This window comes from Protomyctophum bolini (genome assembly GCF_963924005.1).
Source record: "Protomyctophum bolini genome assembly, chromosome: 8".
NCBI lineage: Eukaryota > Metazoa > Chordata > Actinopteri > Myctophiformes > Myctophidae > Protomyctophum > Protomyctophum bolini.
In genome coordinates, this window is record NC_137869.1 from 39,836,660 (window position 1) to 39,857,940 (window position 21,281).

The 21,281-nt window shown below is 41.3% G+C and overlaps 2 protein-coding genes across 2 annotated transcripts; both read right to left on the reverse strand.

The window, feature by feature from the left end:
• Positions 1-89: 89 nt before the first annotated feature.
• Positions 90-17,218, reverse strand: malt2 (MALT paracaspase 2). The gene is made up of 18 exons (XM_080769560.1): positions 17,140-17,218; positions 16,964-17,009; positions 16,423-16,619; positions 14,422-14,588; positions 13,276-13,406; positions 12,257-12,413; positions 9,896-10,086; positions 9,415-9,511; positions 8,928-8,981; positions 8,472-8,561; positions 7,883-8,086; positions 6,003-6,180; positions 5,817-5,891; positions 4,784-4,914; positions 4,396-4,545; positions 3,112-3,269; positions 2,088-2,228; positions 90-1,709 (listed from the first exon to the last, which is right to left on the reverse strand). Exons 3-18 carry the CDS (start codon positions 16,560-16,562, stop codon positions 1,239-1,241), a joined length of 2,535 nt encoding a protein of 844 aa, XP_080625686.1. The 5' UTR covers positions 16,563-16,619; positions 16,964-17,009; positions 17,140-17,218; the 3' UTR covers positions 90-1,238.
• Positions 17,219-17,382: 164 nt separating this feature from the next.
• mrpl54 (mitochondrial ribosomal protein L54) lies at positions 17,383-20,190 on the reverse strand. Its single transcript, XM_080770097.1, has 3 exons — positions 19,989-20,190; positions 19,356-19,506; positions 17,383-18,211 (listed from the first exon to the last, which is right to left on the reverse strand). The coding sequence occupies exons 1-3, from the start codon at positions 20,101-20,103 to the stop codon at positions 18,079-18,081; spliced, it is 399 nt and encodes a 132-aa protein (XP_080626223.1). The 5' UTR covers positions 20,104-20,190; the 3' UTR covers positions 17,383-18,078.
• Between the last annotated feature and the right edge of the window lie 1,091 nt (positions 20,191-21,281).

Below are 21,281 nucleotides of genomic sequence, written 5' to 3' on the forward strand. Positions count from 1 at the left end.
TACTGTACTGTACTGAACTGTACTGTACTTGTCCATGCAAGCTGTTAAAGAGCTACCACTCTCGTGGCATACTTTTGTGAGGGGCTCTATATACATCTTTTCATCACGTCACGTCTCGCATTTGACAATGAAAGGAGAATTTACGTCATATGTGCCTGAAATGAGACGTAAATTTGTGGCAACACAAACATTAAATGCCATTGACAATGAAAGGAAAATTTGCGTCATATGTAGACGAACAAATCGGCTAACCAATCACATACATTCAGTTCTTACATGACATGGTGAAAAGATGAGTTTAAATAAAAACATTGCATCATGGTTAAAAGATAACATAAGTTGACAAATTAATTCATGAAGATGTATATTCATTTTTTATTGGATGATGTATGACGACAAGAGCGCCCCTCACTTCACACGGGTGTGATTTTCTCACACTCTTCCCGTTACGTATGGGGTCCAGCCCGGGGACGCCAGTGGTCCTTGCCAACCTACACGGCAAGGACTAAACTTGAAATGAGACATTCTGCATAATGAGTATACTTTTACTTTTGGTACTTTTAAGTACATTTTGATGCCAATACTTTTGTACTTTTAATCAACTACATTTTTTATTCTAGACTTTTACTTGTAACAGACAATTTCCATATATTGCAGTATTGATACTTTAACTCAAGTAAAACATTGGAGTACTTTTTCCACCACTGCATTCTTCCTAGGATAAATTATGTCAGCATGTCGTTTTGCCTTTCATGAGCATTCAATTTCAGATATCTACAAACAACAACATAGGTATGTTATCAGGAATTCAGGATATAATATGTCTATTTCAATTACCGGTACTTGCTTTACAGATGGGTAAAGGATAGGATGAAGTAAATACTGTACATTTTTTATTAGTTGTCAAAACAATATACTGTGTCTGTACCAAATACCAATAGACTTTAGCATACATCTATACACGTTTCTACAAACTAATAAGGGGTTAAGAATTTTCCCTTTCTCAAACTCCACAGATTTTTTTTTTTTTTTGTACATTTTGAGAGTACTCTTCAAATGAACTTTCGTTTGAACTGTGCCCATTCCATTCTACAAACTGTGAATACAAATTTCAATCTGGCATGCACCATGCCGTAACACCTATATCAAGCACACCCACAATTAATTATAAAACCTTCAGCTGTGTTTACCGGTTGAAATGTCTGCTGTGAAAAGCACATAATTGTAGTGTGGCGCCTCTAACTTGAATGAAAATCATAAGCATGACTAAACTTGTAGTTATTGTCATCTCCTTGGCTATAAGGCAAGCTCCTGTTGGCGGTAAGAGGTTTGGGAGCATCAGAGTCAAACAACTCAGGACTGTCGGTCTCCTCGGGGACGTTGAGTTTCCCAGGTGAAGTCGCAGAGGCAGTGGAGTCAGTTTCTCTCACAGCCTCTGGATATGACCACGTAGTCAAAGCTGAGCCAATAGACGACGTTTCAGAATTGAGCAAGCCTGTTTCGAAGCCCTCGGTGAAGGACGACGACTCAGGAAGGTTGACGGAGCTCGGGTCGCAGGAAGACGCGGAAGAGGAGCGGGGCAAACTGGCTTCGTGGAGGTTGAGTTTGGAAACCAGGGGTTTACCGACCGAGATGCTTTGTTGTTCCTGGACTTCCTCGTCCAAGTTTGTGTACCGGTACTGAAGACAAACGGTGAACGTGAGCTCTGTCTATGAAGGGAATAGGAAGCAAAATGTTTCCTTGATGTGTGATGACACAAATAACAATTACATATTGCTAAAATATAGCCAGCGTACTTTGCTTTTACATGACAGGCCTTAGCTGATTTGTGGGATAATTATCCCTGCTAACCTAATGCTGTTGTAGCTGAAAAGGTGCCAACTGCCCCTGTGTACACTGTGTGATGGATCCATTTTGTTCCATTTGCATACTCTCAAGCGTTTAAATGAACAGACACTTTCCGACTACTCTAGGATTGGAAATTTGTTGGAAATTGGTTGGAATATGTCTCAGTCTTTGTTCCTATATCCTTGTAAAAGAATAGTGCATGCACAAAGAGCAGATAGTCAAACATATGGATGACTAACCTTGAGTCTCTGCAGGCTGTGGAGGCGAGTGTAGAGGCTGGGGACGTCTGGTGACGGCAGGTCCTCCATGTCCAACAGACAGAAACTGCCTGCTTCAGCCAAGCTCTCCTGGTTGCTCTTCTTCAGGTCAACAGCTGGACCCTGCCAAAGCACTTCATGTTATTATTTCAAGTGTCCCAGGGTCTATATGGAGAGTGAGTATCCAAGGAATCCAGGGGGAAATGTATCGTATGAGCTACGGTTCAAGAGTTGAATTTTAAAGTCGTTGGAAGAATTCTAACAGAGTATGAGGATGAAGCTTTCCACATCAAGCATTAAACTGACCGCCAACGCAGACTACTGGATATGGTTTTACAACCAATCTTCAAACTACACAGTGCAGGTTGGTAAAACGTTTACTATGTTATGTTACTATGTTTTACTATGCAAAGTTTCACGCTGATTGGTCAAATGGTGCCAGAGTGTAGCTGCTCACAGACAGACAGACAGACAGATAACGCGCGCACACACACACACACACACACACACACACACACACACACACACACACACACACACACACACACACACACACACACACACACACACACACACACACACACACACACACACACACACACACACACACACACAAAAACAGGGTCTCCGGTCACAGCCTGATATGTAACATATATGTAACAATAACAATGTATGTATATACATACAATGCTCTATAGAGCATATTATGTAACATACATTGTATGAATACCGTAGATAGTCTATATAATATAGAGCATTATATATTACAGGGGCTAAACCTGTTTATGCCCCAACGTGCTAGAAAGGTATACTCATTATTCTACTGTTATGCTAATGCATTTAATTGTCTGAAGGAAGCCAAAATAAGTGTTATTCTTATGTACCTGTACGTCAGGATGTAACAATAAAGTACAACCTTGAGGTAAGTCACTGGGCCATGACAATTAACACGTCAACAAGGATGATCTGTGAAATATGTGGACATATTCAGCCAACGTCAACGTACCTCAGAGAAGTCTGTTAGCTGCGCGGAGCAGGACGTGATGTTCTTGGGCTTATCCAGTATCCGAGTGTAGATGATCATGGTGTTGGAGTACTCTGCAGCGAAGCCCAGCTGAACCTTCACTCCACAGTCAAACTGTAGACTCCGGCTCTCGGGCAGCACTGTGAAGAGACAGGGTGCATTGGTTCAGTGCGGCATCATCACAGACACATGACCTTATACTAAATTCAAATAACATACATATAGAGGTGCTCAAGCTCCAATTTGACAATGCAAAGACGGACTGCCCGCTCTGGTTTTTTTGTGTCTGTGGAGATAACCCATTCTGGGCGGGAACCCCTTTGGTGTTTAAAGCATTATGCTATGCTTTAGCTATTGAAAAATAGCAGATCGCTGCGCTATAAACTTGTACAGTAGGTCTGCTTTAAAATCGTGAAAATGTGGCGCAAATCTTTGAATATATATTCTTTCAGAGCGAAAGTTTTGAACTCAAATCTTTGCTTCTTGGGGGGGGGTCCCTGGAACAACATATTTTCAGATGGGGGTCGGCGGCCAATTATATATAATTTTGGGAGTCCTTGACATGAAAATGTTTGAGAAAACGACTGACAGAGAAACATAGGTTTTTCAGAAAACTGTCAGGATTTAGAAGACATTTGTAGAATCGTCCTCAGGTCTAAATGGCATGTGCGATGGACATGTGGATGGAGGTTTGAACAGTACCATGTGCGATGGACCACTGGAGGTTTGAACAGTACCATGTGCGATGGACCAGCGGAGGTTTGAACAGTACCATGTGCGATGGACCAGCGGAGGTTTGAACAGTACCATGTGCGATGGACCAGCGGAGGTTTGAACAGTACCATGTGCGATGGACCACTGGAGGTTTGAACAGTACCATGTGCGATGGACCAGCGGAGGTTTGAACAGTACCATGTGCGATGGACCAGCGGAGGTTTGAACAGTACCATGTGCGATGGACCACTGGAGGTTTGAACAGTACCATGTGCGATGGACCAGCGGAGGTTTGAACAGTACCATGTGCGATGGACCAGCGGAGGTTTGAACAGTACCATGTGCGATGGACCACTGGAGGTTTGAACAGTACCATGTGCGATGGACCAGCGGAGGTTTGAACAGTACCATGTGCGATGGACCAGCGGAGGTTTGAACAGTACCATGTGCGATGGACCACTGGAGGTTTGAACAGTACCATGTGCGATGGACATGTGGATGGAGGTTTGAACAGTACCATGTGCGATGGACCACTGGAGGTTTGAACAGTACCATGTGCGATGGACCACTGGCGGTTTCGTGCCGACGTGGCTGCAGGACAGTCAGAGTTCCGTATGCGGTCAGCGAGTGTCCGTCGCTCAGACAGGTTGCTGCGTAGCTCCAGAGCCTGCCTCCCTCGCATGATTTTACACTGACCCATGTCTGGTAAAAGTGAAGGGGAAAAAAACGATTTATTTGCGCGTGTCCACTTGGGCACTTAATACATTATACAGAAAGCATAAGACACACACACACACACACACACACACACACACACACACAGTCACACACACACACACACACACACACACACACACACACACACACACACACACACACACACACACACACACACACACACACACACACTCTGTGAAGAGATAGATATTGTAGAACACACCTTCAGCCACCCTGTCTAGCATGACGGTGACCTTCTCGTCCTCTCTGAGACGTTGTTTGAGGAACCTTATGAAGATGCCGTTGGACAGGTCGTCTCCTTGCACCTCCTCGTACGCTTCTGCGTCCACAGACCTAAATATCAATACGGTAAACAAGACATTTCATTTTTCTCTAATGCGTTTTAGAGAAGTACTCTTGAGTAATGTCATTCTTTGTGTATGGTAAATGAGAGAGTATTTCACTGGCTCCCTACCATGCAGCACAGTAGTAGTGCATGTAAAGTTGTCTGAGCGAGGTCCCGCCCTCCCCACGTGGGGTGGGGGGATCCATGAAGTCGACACTCGACTTCATGGTCTTCCATGACCACGAAACGAATACACATCATTGGGAGAGGGTCCTCTCTCCGAGGTGGCAGACGCAGGCACGCCGCTCCGTTCAGAAAGGTGTAAACTCTCACACATGCTCAGGCATTGTTCTCATTGTCTGCGTGAAGTTTTTTGTGGGGTATTATTAGTAGTAGCCTACCTTATGGTGTCCGTGAAATTTGTTCCAAGACCCGACTGGTTCCGAGATCTTTTTTAATGACTGAACCGAACCGTGGAATTGTTACCGAGATCCGAGTGGAGCCGTCAGAAAACAAGAATGACTCAGTCGTAACTGGCAGGTGCACAAAATGATCTATAACAATTGATGATCAGATTTTGTCATCACATCTGACTAAATGTAGCCTACAAATAAACAATGCCTCTTGTTTATTTGGGCAAATAAATCAATTGAACAGAATATTAAATAATGAGAATCACAATGTTGTGCATTGAAGATCAGATCCATCTGTATAGCCTAATAGCGATTGCACTTAAATAGAAAGACAGACATTTACATTTATGGTCTGTATCCAGAGAGCTGTTTACAATTATTTCTAACATTACAAATAACACACGTGCTTATTGTAGTTAATTAAACACAGATATATTCGATATATCTTGCAGCCTTAGTGTGGAGTCATGTCTCAGGGGATCATTAAAATGACTTACGTAGCATATCCAAACACTATGTTGGCTGTCACTTTCAGTGGCCGCGATTGAGTAGCGACATCATCGTTTAGGTTCCTAATGAAGAGAATGAACAAAATGTATCATTGTTGGTTCAACAAAAGCCTTATCTACAGTTAGAATATATGTTAGGAATATGTTACAACTTAAGAACATTCATAACAACACCTTTTGCGACACATGTCCAATAGGAAGACGTTGAGTCCCGTCTCTCTCTCCTGCATCCTCTGAAGGACACTCTGCACACAGAGGCAGTGTTCAGACGTGTACGCGGCAGGGGCGTCGATGGGCACCATGAAGCTGTTGCCAAAGTTCTCATAGCCGTGGCCAGCAAAGTACAGCAAGCCTGGAAGGGACACCGAAGAGGAAGGGAAATATGTCTGACTACCTACCGTAAGGTATATACTCACTGCACATTTTAGCCTGAACCCATTTAGGCCTGACCTCAAAAAATGTATTCTTCTAAATCCTCCAGTTTTCTGAAATAAATATTTTCACGATCTTTCAAAAATAGCAGACCTACAAGCTCGTAGCACGCCACTCGCTACACGCCACAAATAGATCTGCTATTTTTCAATAGCTACATTACAACATAATGTTTAAAACACCATAAGGGGCCCGAAATGGGTTAAATTACCATATTCCACAGTGTTTATTTAAACTGTTAATAGTGTCATCATTTTGTGTCAATACAGGACACCCTCCAAACACAGATGCTGTATTGATTAGATTCTCACACATGTCACATAGGGCAAAAGTTTCATACAAATCAATTTTGTTTGAGAATACAATTATATCAGGAGGACAGTAATTCTAATCTATAGCGTTAAATAAATCTAAATGAAAAACTAAAATGTGGGTCTACTTTGTATTTGAGTAAAGGCTTTCTAATGCTGCGTTCACACAGGCAGATGCAAAGATACAGTCTACCATTCATTTTCAATGGAAGCCAGCGACATAAAGATACATCTGATGTTTGTAGCTGCTACAAAAGCTCCAACAAAGCTACAAAAAACGTTGAGCTGCTTTCAACTTCAGCTACATACAAATACGCTGTGTAGCTTTGCATCTTTGTATCTTTTGCATCTGCCAGTGTGAACGCAACATTAGGGCCTTTTCAGACGGGCAGCGACCGACGCGCCTAGTACTGTATTGTGCAGACGACTCTGATTATAAGACGACCCCCATTTTTCAAGACTCAAAAAGAGCAGATTTTTTTAGGATATTTCCATTGGAAAAAAAGGAAAAACATAGTCTTATATTCATATTTTTTGAGCTCCGTGAAATTGTCGCGCGCGCGCTCGTTTCGTGCACCACTCCCGCGACTGACTAGACCTGGATTGTGATGAACTTTTTTTTTTAACGCAACGGGAGTCGCACCTCTCATGAGTCATGAGCAGACCTGTCGTTACCCCGGGTTACAACGTCTCGGTGCGTCACACGCTTCCTGTCTGAAAAGGCCTTTAGGGATGTTTCATGAGTCAAGGATTGTAACGCAAATAATACAAATCTCTTCTTGAAAACAAATTAAGATCAATTTGATGCTGGAAAATAAAGCATACATTTCAACGAGTTGACTAATGAATCAAAAATGGTTCGGAGACTATGGGGGTCCATTCTTTCAATTCATTCAGAATTTGAATCCGTCTCTGCTTGGGGATGGGTGAGGTTTGCTGGACTTTTGATTTAGAAGTAGCCTATACTGTGATTGGATTGCTGTGATGTAATGCGGATTATGGATGTATCATGTACATATGATTGTTTATAGGATGTTGTGTACTGTTGTTTTGTCTGTTTTTGTCTGCCTTTTATTTTTCAACCTTTACTGATCCTGTATTTAAGGTTTGTTTGTCTTGTTTTCTGTTGTCATTTTTCTTTGGGGTGAAAATGTGTTTACCTTTGTATGTCATACTTGTGGGGTTTATTTAAGAGAAGCTGTTAATGCCACCATTTATTATTTTTCAACTCCTGTATTTAAATAATGCTTCTGTGAAAAAACCAATAAACAAAGTTATAAAAAAATTAATAATAATGGTTCGGAGACCAACCGTAAACTCCTTTGTCCAGCAGCAGGAGGAACCCCGTCACCGCATGGTGCATCTCCTGAAGGTCGAGGTCCAGCAGGGAGACCACCTTGAAGTCCAGCTGTCGGAGGAGGTTGGCCAGCTCGTGGACATCCGCCATGGGCGCACACAGCGGGTTGTGGTAGCCATAGTTCATGTTGCCTATCAGGAGAGCCACTTTGTCTGTGGCTGTGGACGGGAAGGAAGGACTTGACTGATCATTAACCCATTCTGACCTGAGATCAGATTCATACGAGGTTTCCACGGGACACACACTGGTCTGATTAACCCATTCTGACCTGAGATCAGATTCTAAAAATGTCAGTCGTTCTTCGAATTTTTCAAAAATAGCAGACCTACAAGCTCGTATCGCGCCACTCGGTGGCGCGATATGAGCTTGTAGATCTGCTATTTTTCAATAGCTAAAGCATAACATGATGCCAACACCAAAATGGGTGCCCGGTCAGAATGGGTTAAACAAAAATTGCTCACTGAATGCTTTAAACTGTATTCACTATAATAGATCTTTGGAGATGGATCTTTACTGTGTGTCCGGAACGGTTTGAAAACTCACCATGGAAACTAGTTTTCTGCCTGGCGGGGTGAGGGCTGGCTGGGTTGACCGGTGCTGGACTGTTCTGTCGCTGTTTTACATATTTTCTGTCTAATAAAGTATCAATCAATCAGAAAACAAACAAACAGAAAGAGGTGAGACATATAGGCATGTAACCATCCACTAAACCAGGGTTCCCCAATAGGCGGCCCACGGGCCATTTGCGGCCCGCGGAGGGCCCCCTTGTGGCCCCTGGAAGAATTGGAGGGGTCCCAGATATAAATGGCATTACATGGGGGTCAGTAGCCTATGCATGTCAAACTGGGCATCCTTTTGAATTGAATTGAATGAATTTTCAGGGCAAGACCTCGACATTGCGTGTGTGGACTCGGCCCCCAGCCTGGTACGCTAGTCAAAATATGGCCCTTGAGGAAAATTAATTGCCACAGCCGCCCCCAACAATGGTTCCAGGAATACCTGTGCCATGGTCAACTTCTGACCAGGAGGAGGAATCACTGATAGAGCTGGGGCCTGAAGAAAGAAAGAAAGAAAGAAAGAATAAATACAATATCCAGTATGTAAAGGAGAATGTTAATTACTTTAATTGAATGTACAGGAGCGAACTAGTAACTGATATGGTAGGAGCAAACAGATGACAGAAGTTAAATTTAAACCCATTTTGGGCGGGAACCCCTTTTGGTGTTTTAAACATTATGTTATAATTTACTAGCTATTGAAAAATAGCAGATCTACAAGCTCATAGCGCGCCACCGAGTGGCACGTAGGTCACGAGCTTGTAGGTCTGCTATTTTTGATAAATCGTGAAAATATTTATTTCAGAAAACTGGAGGATTTAGGAAGATTTTGTTTAGAATTTTCGAGGTCAGGTCAAAATGGGTTAAATTTAGAACAACACTCTACTTGTACAGATGCAGATATATACTGTAGTGTATACGTATATTACCAATGTAGACTTGGACCGTATCACTCCATGTCTCGTGGTAAAGGTTAAACACCCTGCAGCTGTACTGTCCTCTGTATGCCGTGGTCACACAAGGGACCTACACAAGACACCAATCACAGAAAACAATGCAGTCCAACAATGAAGCTATATATATGTGGGCAATTGACAAAACACCAAGTCAAAGTTATCAATGTGTTTTGAATTGAATTGAACATTTTGAGGTATGCATTGGCCAAGAAAGAAAGACCACTATCAGCGGTGTCACAAAATCTACAAAGCAACTAGTAACTAAAGTTCTCAAATAAATGTAGAAGTATAATATTTGGATCCAAGATGTAGATTTAGTAGTGGAGTAGAAGTAAAAGTATTGTAAATTGGAAATACACAAGTAAAAGTACCTCAAAATTGTAGTTAAGAACCGTACTTAATGTACTTTGTGTTACTTTCCACCACTGGTCACGGTCAGAAGAGAAAGACATACCCCAAGCGTTCCCTGCTTCTGCTGTGCCATGGGCTCCATGTTGTGGTACCACTGGTACTGGGCCGGGGGGTTGGCGTCTGCGGAGCACTTCAGAACCAGAGCGTCCCCCTCGGACAGGGTCCGGCTCTGAGGCTGACAGACCACCCGCAGACCACTCACCGAGCCCGGGAACAGACCGCTGCTGCAGCAGCCTGCAGGAACCACAAAACAGAACTGAGTTTGTATATAAAACACATCAAAGATGCGATTATAATCCATCGCTAATGGGTGAAGCCTCGGAAGGGAGGTCAGGTGGTCTCCAACCTTCTTAGAGTGTTTCAACCCTCGGCTACTATACACTCTCCAGTTGCAGTGATTGGCCAAGTCACTGCCCCTCTCCTCCAGGCTTCCAGCTATCCACACTTTTCCTGGGCTGTGTGTGTTCCAGTTCCTGTCGATTTGATCCAATGAAAGCCAATGAAACTGGTCAGATGACCAATGATAACCAATGAAATCAACAGGAACTGGAGCACACACAGCCCAGGAAAAGTGTGGATAGACAAATCTGCGGAGGGGGGCGCTCCGGGGCGCAGCCATCACCGAGGCGCAACCGGCACCAGCTATAGTGCGTCGCAGTCCCTCCCCCTTTCAGAACGACGAGTGGCCCAGGAAATTAATCCCAATGCATTTTTCCCATAGGCATTTCAAAACGTATTTATTTAAAGACCTTTTAAGTGTCGTACGAAGCCAACTCTTGTCGTGACAAATCATGACAACACACACAATATTTTGGACCAAACAAATAGAAGAAAAACAACAAAAAAGTGTTGTAACCTGCCGTTTTTTTCTACTTTCTAATTGTTTGTTTGGCCCAAAAAATTGCGTGTGTTGTCATGATTTGTCACGACAAGAGTTGGCTTCGTACGACGCTTAAAAGGTCTTTAAATAAATATGTTTTCTCCGAACCATTATTATAATTTTTTTATAACTTTGTTTATTGGTTTTTTCACAGAAGCATTATTTAAATACAGGAGTTGAAAAATAATAAATGGTGGCATTAACAGCTTCTCTTAAATAAACCCCACAAGTATGACATACAAGAGTAAACACATTGCATTTTCACCCCAAAGAAAAAAGACAACAGAAAACAAGACAAACAAACCTTAAATACAGGATCAGTAAAGGTTGAAAAATAAAAGGCAGACAAAAACAGACAAAACAACAGTACACAACATCCTATAAACAATCACAGGTACATGATACATCCATAATCCGCATTACATCACAGCAATCCAATCACAGTATAGGCTACTTCTAAATCAAAAGTCCAGCAAACCTCACCCATCCCCAAGCAGAGACGGATTCAAATTCTGAATGAATTGAAAGAATGGACCCCATAGTCTCCGAACCATTTTTGATTAATTAGGGGAGGGACTGCGACGCTCAATAGCACTGGCCACACCCGGCCAACACCTGCCGGCCAGGTGCAGCAAATCAGTGCTGACCGTCCACACCCCAGCGACCGCCACGCCCTGCAGGGGCACCCTCCGCGGCGGACCTGCCCATTGTCCTTTCTCTCATGCCAGAACTAAAACTAAACTTTAAAATGTATACAGGTTATAAGATGTCATCTGGAGCCAGCCTCTGTTGGACATTCTGTTCTGGGGATGCACTTCCTTGAACCCATTTTGGAATAGTATTTTTGATGCTTTCTCAACCATCTGTCATATGCCAATTGCGCCCAACCCGATAACTGCTATATTTGGAGTTCCCAACGACGATGCACCAATTACTTCTCCCCAAGCCAATTTCATAGCTTTTGCTTCACTCATAGCGAGGAGACTTATTCTCCGCAATTGGAAATCTGATAAACCTCCAACATTTACAAGTTGGGTCAAGGATGTTTTATCCTTTATACCATTGGAGAAGCTCAGATACAACAGGTTCAAATCTCGCCAGAAATTTGTAAAGGCTTGGTCCCCTTTCCTTGAATTCACCCTTTCACTGTCCTCCGACTCACTGTCCTTTGATGATGTGTCCTAAGTGTTTTTCCTACATGTAATTTGGTTCACTGTGTAGCCCCTTAATCTAGTAAAAGGCAAATTATATTTTATTGTATTTACTTCATTTATTATTTATATCCTTTAATACCTGTTTATTATATATATATATATTTTTTTGTGTGTTGTTGTTGTCTTGCTTTGTGATGGAACCGGGGAGGGTGGGGTATATGTGGGGTTGTTTGTCTACAAAAATTGAAAATCTTATAAATAAAGTTATAAAAAAAAAAAAAATGTATACAGGCAGACTAGAGACAGTATAATGAAGAAGAGAACACCTTACGAGAACATGAACCTGTCCGGCGTCTACACAGAACGGTACCTGGACTGGTGTCTGAGTTGTGGAGGAAGCGAACCTGGGCCCATTGTGAGAAGATGCAGTGCTCTCCATGGTTAACCCTGCAGATATAGTGGCCCACGTGCAACGGGGACAAAGGGCACAGGACCAACTCTGGAGAACTTCCAGTGCCGCCCAATATCTACAGAAAAATAAAGAAATAAAAATCTTTACAGCCATCATAACATTAAAAAAATAATAATAATTTGCATTGCATTTTTATGGGGCTTTTCCAAGTGCTCAAAGCGCTTGGAAAAGCATCAATATGCATACATGTATACAAAATATGTGTTGTATAACTAAATTAGTTTGAGGCAAAAACATTAATGAAGGTCAAATAACAATATGCCTTTCAAAATGTAGACCATAACATTATGCAAATTATGAAGAAGAGGAAGAAGAAGTGGAGAGGAAGATAATATATTTTTTCAACGATGGCAGTGGAAGACTAATGAATGAAGGTCATTGTTTTCCGCTTGGGTGAGGAACATGTCTAAACTTCTCTTTTTTAACAACAATGTTCAACACTATTCGTCACATACTCAAGTAATATAATATTATTTATTTCATTATATTATTAAATAATGTGTGTACCATTCTTCTACAAGCTATGCTGTGTCTCATGGGTTGATAATATGACAATATCGAAGTAATTCTCTTACATTTCAAGCCTATAGACAGCCTATGTTGTCATTATATTTTGTGAAACGTCTTTTTAGTTGTAGTCATAATGGAAGTGGGGGGAGGGGGGAAGTGAAGGCCCCATGTGACTGTGTAGTGTGTAAAAATAAAAGGGAAATAAGTGACAGGACGTGTAGGTGATTATGCATGTGTTCTGCACACATGCAGACAACCGATATGTATGTAAGTCCTATTGTCCTTGTCCTTGCATCGTAACACAAGTTGCTTCATGAGTAAAATGGGTTGCTCTTGATGTAAAATGAACAAAAACAATATTGGATTCATTCCAAGTGTATGGGTGCTTGTTCAAAATGTAAACTGACCTCCTCCTTGCCTCTGAACCACTGGTAACTTAGCCCAGGCGGACCGCATGCTTTACACGTCAACAGCACCCTGCCTCCCTCCGACACCTGCTGGGACTGGGGCTGCACAGTGATTCGAACCTGCTCTGTCACTGTTCAACGCACGCACGCACGCACGCACGCACGCACACGCACACACACACACACACACACACACACACACACACACACACACACACACACACACACACACACACACACACACACACACACACACACACAAAACATGAAGTAGGTTACTCAATTTTCAACAGGCAAGGGAATCAATACTCAACTTCTGCTGACCTGAAGGCAGCCACATCTACACTTTATGAAAACACTGGTGACTAATATAACAGCTGCACTTTATCTGAGTGTTAGCTTAGGCCGGGTCCATTAGCCTATATACGTCTTTGAATGCTGAATTAATCTGATATTTCAGAACACATGAATTTATGCTGAATTTTAGGCGAGGTGGTATTTACTCAAGTAGGCCTACTGTACTAAACTTAAGTAACATGATTTTGAGGTACTTGGTACTGGAGTATTTCCAATTTCCAGTACTTCTACTTCTACTCTCGAGACGAGTCCTCTACATCTCGATTCCAAATATTTTACTTTTCTTTTTACAGTTATTTGAAAAGCTGAGTTATACTAGTTACGTTTTAATAAAGATTTTTTAATAAATAGCCAATCTACAAGCACAACACATTGTGAGGTTAGTAGATCTGCCATTTTCTGCTTACTTTAAGTACATCTTAATTTTGCACTTATACTCAAAGTTAACATTTTGAATGCCAGACTTTTACTATGTAACTTAGATAGCATTTTATGTGGACATAGCACTCTATAGTGTATACTGTATGTATACGCATAGTTTCATTATGTAGATATTCCACTGTTAGGTTCTTTCTTAATTTTTTATTAATTTGATGTATTACCATGTTTTTTGTACTTGCTTACTGTAAATCGCTCTGGATTAAAAGTGTCTGCGAAATGCCTAAACTGTAAATTGTCACTAACAGATTATTTCTATAAATTGCAGTATTGATACTTTCTACTGGACTCTGGAGTAAAAAAAAGTGAGTAGCCTAGTACTTTTTCCACCAATACGTATAGCGCACAAACCTGTGGTAGTCAGGTACTGCACTGCCCCCTGGTGGTCTATCTTCTTCAGACAGTGGAGCAGGAAGCCCACGGAGCATGCACGGTCAGCCAGCCTGGCCAAGAGGTATCGTCCTGGGCTGCCAGTAGGACTCATCACCTGGAGAGAGCAGCTGGTCAGCTCGGTATCACTGCAGGCCGGCCAGGGGAAATAATCAATGGGATATGGATGGTCAAAAACGGGATCATTCTCATCATGTATTTACTAGTTTTATTTTCCTTTCTGAATCTATAAGGAACAGCTCAATATAAATATATAATACATTTTGAACCCATTAAAACCGGGAAGTATCAGTCTCATTATATATGACCAATTATATTATGGTCAATTCATCTTCAATGTATTGAGACCGGTATTGTAATGTACTCCCCTGTGCCTGTCCGTCCATGCAAACTGTTAATAAAGTAGGCTATTCAATCAGGATCACCTGATGAAGGCCGCCTGCGGCCAAAACGTCGTGTCTTAATTTAACTTTTAGTCCCCATATCAAATGTGATATATATCTGTATCTGTACAAGTAGAGTGTTGTTCTAAATTTAACCCATTTTGACCTGACCTCGAAATTTAAAAAAGAATCTTCTAAATCGTCCAGTTTTCTGAAATAAATATTTTCACGATTTATCAAAAATAGCAGACCTACAAGCTCGTGACCTACGCGCCACTCGGTGGCGCGCTATGAGCTTGTAGATCTGCTATTTTTCAATAGCTAAATTATAACATAATGTTTAAAACACCAAAAATGGGTTTTAATTTAACTTCTGTCATCTGTTCGCTCATACCATATCAGTTACTAGTTCGCTCCTGTACATTCAATTCAAGTAATTAACATTGTCCTTTACATACTGGATGTTGTATTTATTCTTTCTTTCTTTCTTTCTTTCTTCAGGCCCCAGCTCTATCTGTCGAGGCGTTCAAAAAGCTGCTAAAATCCCATTTGTTTCAAAAGCAAGTAATATTGTCTATATGGTACTGTATGTTTATATATATATATATATTTGTATTATTACTCTGTCATTGTGTTTTCGTTTTATTGTTGATCTATGTGTTGCTCTTGTTTTATTTCATTTTATTTATTGTACAGCACCTTGTGACATTTGTTTTAAAAGGCGCTTAAATAAAATGTACCTTACCTTACCTTACCTTACCTTATATTATGGTGTTTTAAATAAAAGAAAACACGATTTGGAGCAAACCTGCGTGTGTGTGTGTGTGTGTGTGTGTGTGTGTGTGCAGTGTGCGTGTGTAATTGGTTGAAAATGTTATTAACAGTTTGAAGTACAGTTCAAGGAAAGTGATTGAGATGCCAGATTTGCTATTCAAGAGGATAAAACCAGAAAAAGCACTAAGACTTGTTTAGATTAATCGTTTAAATAATCGGCAGATGAATCGATTATGAAAATAATCGTTATAGTTGCAGCCCTATAATTTACATATTAAATGGTCCTCCATTTTCATCAATACAAATATATACAAAGAAAAAAAAACGCTGACCGGCTGTTGGTATTGAGCAATTTGTTTGGTTTGTATGTGATCCTACCATTAACATCCTATATAAGGCAAGATTTTCACATTTTCATTATGCTTTATAACTATAAAAAAACACTAGTTTTGTCAAACTAGTGTTTTTTTTTAATTCTGAATGACTTAATCTATTCCAAACATTAGTTTTGCACAAAAAACACTCACATTTGTGATGACGGCTATGGGTCAGAAACAATGTCACATGCTACTTAAAGCATACTGAAATTGACATTTCTGACTTTTGACATGTTTGCCTTAGATAGGATGTTAATGGTATATGATCACATATAAACCCCTATTGCTTAACGTTGACAGCCGGTCAGCAAGTGGATTCATGAATGTATGTATATAGACAATATTTTAGGCCAATAGAAAAAAAGATATACCAAATTTCCCACCCCACAACCCCAGGCTGCTGGACTATAGTCGATCACTACACCCACCTGCAACTGAATCGAGGTTGTTCGACGGTCACTACGTTAGCCAGCTGCCTCCATCCACAGGTGGGGTTGTCCAGCATCTCGGAGAGCCTGCCCAAAGCCCTATTACCCAAACTCCCAATGCTCTGGTTCCAGTCCCCCATGGTGTTCCTTCTCCACAGGGCCGCTGTCCTGTACAGTGTAGTATAGGGCTAACAGAGCTAACAGAGAAGACGCAAATAAGATTCAATTGAAATTGTTCACACACTGCACTGCACACACACACACACGCGCGCGCGTCTCGGCGGTGAGTTCATCATTACTCTGACAGTAGCTCTCTCGTCTCGGGTGCCAGTCACGGCCAATGATTGACACTAAGTGATGATGACACTTGACACAACACAGTGGACACATTGTTTCAACATTCACTTGTTGACTAGCGCGACTGGTAGGCTACAATGTCCTTCTTTCCAACTCCAAGAGGTTTTAGACTAGGCTAGTTAGTAAACGTGTGTGGGATAGTGGTGGTAAATAGTTGCTGAAACAAAAGGTCTAAAACACTTACAACAGCTAAAACTTTTCCACAGCAACACTGGTCAAACACGAACAACCTGCATGTATTATAAAACACAGGATATTGAAACGTTATAACAGGTTATTGTCGCTATTCGTAGTTTACTGCTCGCGATTCACCGCTTCCGGTACGAAGTTAATATTTGACAATACCGATTAAAAACTCACCAGCTCTTCAGTGATAAACAATTACGACGTGGTTGATTCAGCGTGAACGTGGAGAAAGTAACATCTCACTTCATCTACATTAGGCTGCCTGTCAGTGTCAATCTTTGCATTTGCCGTTTGCTTGACATGATTTCTGTTCCTCATTTCTGGCATCCCGTATATATATATCATTTGCATAAATGAGTTGCCCTACCCATTGTCCATTTTTACCTGCAGCAACAGAATCACACCAAACACCGCAACTCCGCCAATCTCTCTCCGAGAAAGTTTTATATAACAATAATGTCAGAGGATATTTATTTACAATGTGGCACACTTTTATTCACATGCCTTTCTTTAAAACGAGAGAAAACATAATACAAAAACATGTTTTAACGAGAACTGCACTAGGTGCCTACTTGCTTCTTGCACACTAGGCCATAAATGATAAATGATTCTCAGACAAAAACAAAATGAACAACTAACAGGTTAACCGATCGATAAGGTTACCCATCATTTAGCCGAGGACCACCTGGAACCACCTCCAAGGACCACTGGTGGTCCCTGGACCACTAGTTGAGAACCACTGCTTTAACCCATTTTGACCCGAGATCAGATTCTAAAAATGTCTTCTACATCCTGACAGTTTTCTGAGAAAGCTATGTTTCTATGTCAGTCGATTTTTCAAAAATAGCAGACCTACAAGCTCGTAGCGCGCCACTCGGTGGCGCGCTACGAGCTTGTAGATCTGCTATTTTTCAATAACTAAAGCATATCATAATGCTAACACCAAAATGGATTAAATCGATTCACTGTACTTAACGGCAAGGTGGTCTGAGAGTCCGTAAATCTGAAAGTTGACAGTGATTCAAAATTTACACCAAGTCGGGTAATAATTCAGTTCTGTGAAGTCAAGTCACTGAGGCGTTCATCTTCTGGTCCAGTTGAATCAAGGCCCATCTAGAACTTCTTTCCTTTATGCAGCTTGTTCCAGCGCCACATGTTCTCCTTCCTCAGAACCTTCCAGTATTCCCTCGTGTCTGACTCCAGCTCGTGCAGTTTCTTAGGAGGTCCCAAGTGTATTTGGAAAAGCCTGGGGAGGAAGACAATAGGAAAAAAAACGTACAGTAAAACTAATCAACGGGAGGTGTATTTAGCCCATTTAGGCCTGACGTCGAAATTTAAAAACTAAATCCTGACAGTTTTCTGAAATACCCATGTTTCTATGTCAGTGGTGTTCAATATTTCATGTCAAGGACCCCCAGAATTATGTTTATTTGGCCGCCGACCCCACTTTGGAAATATGTTGTTCCAGGGACCCCCAGAAACAAAGATTTGAGTTAAAGAATATACATTCAAAGATTTGTGCCACATGTTCACGATTTTTCAAAAATAGCAGACCTATCCTTAGTTCAAGTTTATTAAACTTGAACAGCATTGCATAACAATATGAATTATGATGTTTCTTACATTTTGAGACACAAGAGCCTCCACAAGCTTGTAGCGTGGCACTTGGTGCCGTGCTATGAGCTTGTAGATCTGCTATTTTTTTATATAAAATAATGCTTAAAACACCAAAAGGGGTTCCCGCACAGAATGGGTTAGGGATACAGGTCAAGTGGGCACCTTGGACATCTGGGCACCTCAATGCAAAATTGTAAATATTTGAAAGTAAAGTATACATGATGTGAACAAAACTTTTTTTTAAAAAAGATTAAAAATACTTAACGGCAACGCCGATTAGCGCCGTTTCGCACACGTTTCCGTGGTCTCCTAAAGCCGTTTTATGCATCTTTGAAACATCTCACCAACAATCAAGCGACCGCGCAGGTCTCCGTGAACAGACCGTAGGTAAACCTGCGTCCTATGCAGAGTGGAAAAACCTACGAGGGACCCTAGGGTACCGCCGTCCAAAATTCAGAAAAGGTGACCGAGGGTCCCGAAAAGGGGCTAGTGGACTCCTAATATGCCATAGGCTCCTAGTAAATCAGTGTCATACATATTCTTGACATTCAGTAATTGGGTCTTATCTCTTATGATCATAATATAAACATTATATTGTTATGTAAAAATATTTAATCAATAATTTGCCACACGGACATGACCAAGTCTTTGCCACAGAGACATACAGTAGACATTTGTCCATGTATGGACACATTGATGACCCTTGATTGCACCTCTATAGATAGCATAGAAAGAGCATATGATTTGATATAGAGAACATATATTATTCTTACCACTCTGGGTATTCCTCCGGGGGCTTCAACTGAGGGTCTTCTCCTGTCTTAAATATGTTTACTCCACAAGCATAAGATGTGAGCCTCACAGGGTCTTTACACACCTCTGGTCCCGTCTCTTCTTCTTTGACCATGCCTTTCTTTTTGATCACTGCAGAGAGGGGGAGAGAGAAAAAAAAACGGAGTTGTGACAATGGCACACTTGATATCAGTCAGTGTATATGGAAAATAAATGGTGGGTTATTATGCATTGCACCCCCCCCCCTCCCCCATCATAGATGTATCCATGAATCATGATATATAATTATATAGTCTTGCTCCAAGGTAGAGCTCCAAGGGTGCTTTGATTGATTGATTGAAATCTTTATTAACAGTTTGCAGAATTACAGTACATTTCAAGCACAAACTCAACAAGGATTTCGTCAATAATGATATTTGCCACCAATCCAAATTTCAAAAGAGATTCGGACATTAATGAATGATCATGGTGGCTAAAATGCACACAATACATTGTACTATTCTTGTTTGTGGCAATATAGTTTGAGTAAGCCATTTCGAGCATGTTTTTCACCACAGTTTCAAACAACGAGAGCCAAGAGAACATGGACTGATCCATAAAAATATGTCCTTTACCAACTTTCTTCGCGTATCCACATGCCTGAATTCTGCATACTCTGCTCATACAAAACCCCGTTGCTGTGTTGGTTGTTTGCAACGCTGTCCGAAATAAACGGTTGTACGCCGACATTGTTACTGTAACGCCTAACAAAATACACAGATAGCATGCGTTTGTTTGCCTTTGACATTCATGGTTTTTACACTTCCTGGTCCTTGATTCCTCTTCGTCGTTATTGTTGAATGCCACTTGTGTCTGATATTGTGTTTGCTGCCCCCTCTGGGTGGGTGGGCCCACTGCAACCTGACTACAACCACAACCAACCCAGTGGGTTCTGGTTGGGGGGACGGGGACCTACTGTGTATATAACTCTATGCATACAACAACTTAGGTCTGAGAAAGGCTCTTTGTAAGAACTTAACCCGAGATGTCTAAATCCTCGGACACGATATCTGAGTTTTAAGGCCAAATATCCTGTCTCGCACCATCGTACGGAAGGTGATGGAGTCTCTCACGAGGAGCATAGTAAAATACTGCTTGCCACTCCTCTCAGTGGTAATAACTAGTCTACTCTTCATATAAGGTTTGACTGTATGCTTGTCACGATGACAATGCCCGTCCATATATGGAGTTTCTACACTGACCTGATGCACTAGATGTCTGTCGTCTCTTCTCCATATATGGAACTGTCGTGAGAGCCTTCGTTGCAGTGGCATGTGCCCATTTCCTGTTTGGTTCATTTTCCAATAGCTCGACTGATCCGTGGCCCATTTTCCAACAAAATAACTTAAGTTCTCGAGCTGGTTCCGTTCTAGACTCTTGGTGCTTTCACATGAATATTCGTGCGGCCATTTTTTGGTTCCAGTTACGAACCAACTTTAAGGGTCCTGATCTTCTGAACTAATTTGTTTTCAGTGGAAACTCTCTGAACAGGTTCAAAATGAGGCGGGGAACAAAACAATAATTGAAGCGGTTCAACCCTGGAGGAAACGGGGCCTGTATGATTCAGCACCGGTCAGCGGGGAGTGTTGGGCGGGAGGAAATAAGGACAAAAGGTTCTTGTCGAATATAGCAGATCTACAAGAATCAGTATTGACATGATGTACTGGTATATCCTTTTCTCCGGTTAAATATTTAAAAAAGACAAACCTTTCCACTTTTCTATATACTCTTCTGTTGCTGGGCAACATATATTATAGAGGATGAAATGCATGCTTTATTAAATATTAACTAAGCCTTAGTTCACATTATTTAATACATTATTTAATGCATTTCATCTTAGTTACTAAGGTAATATTTAAAAGAAAACA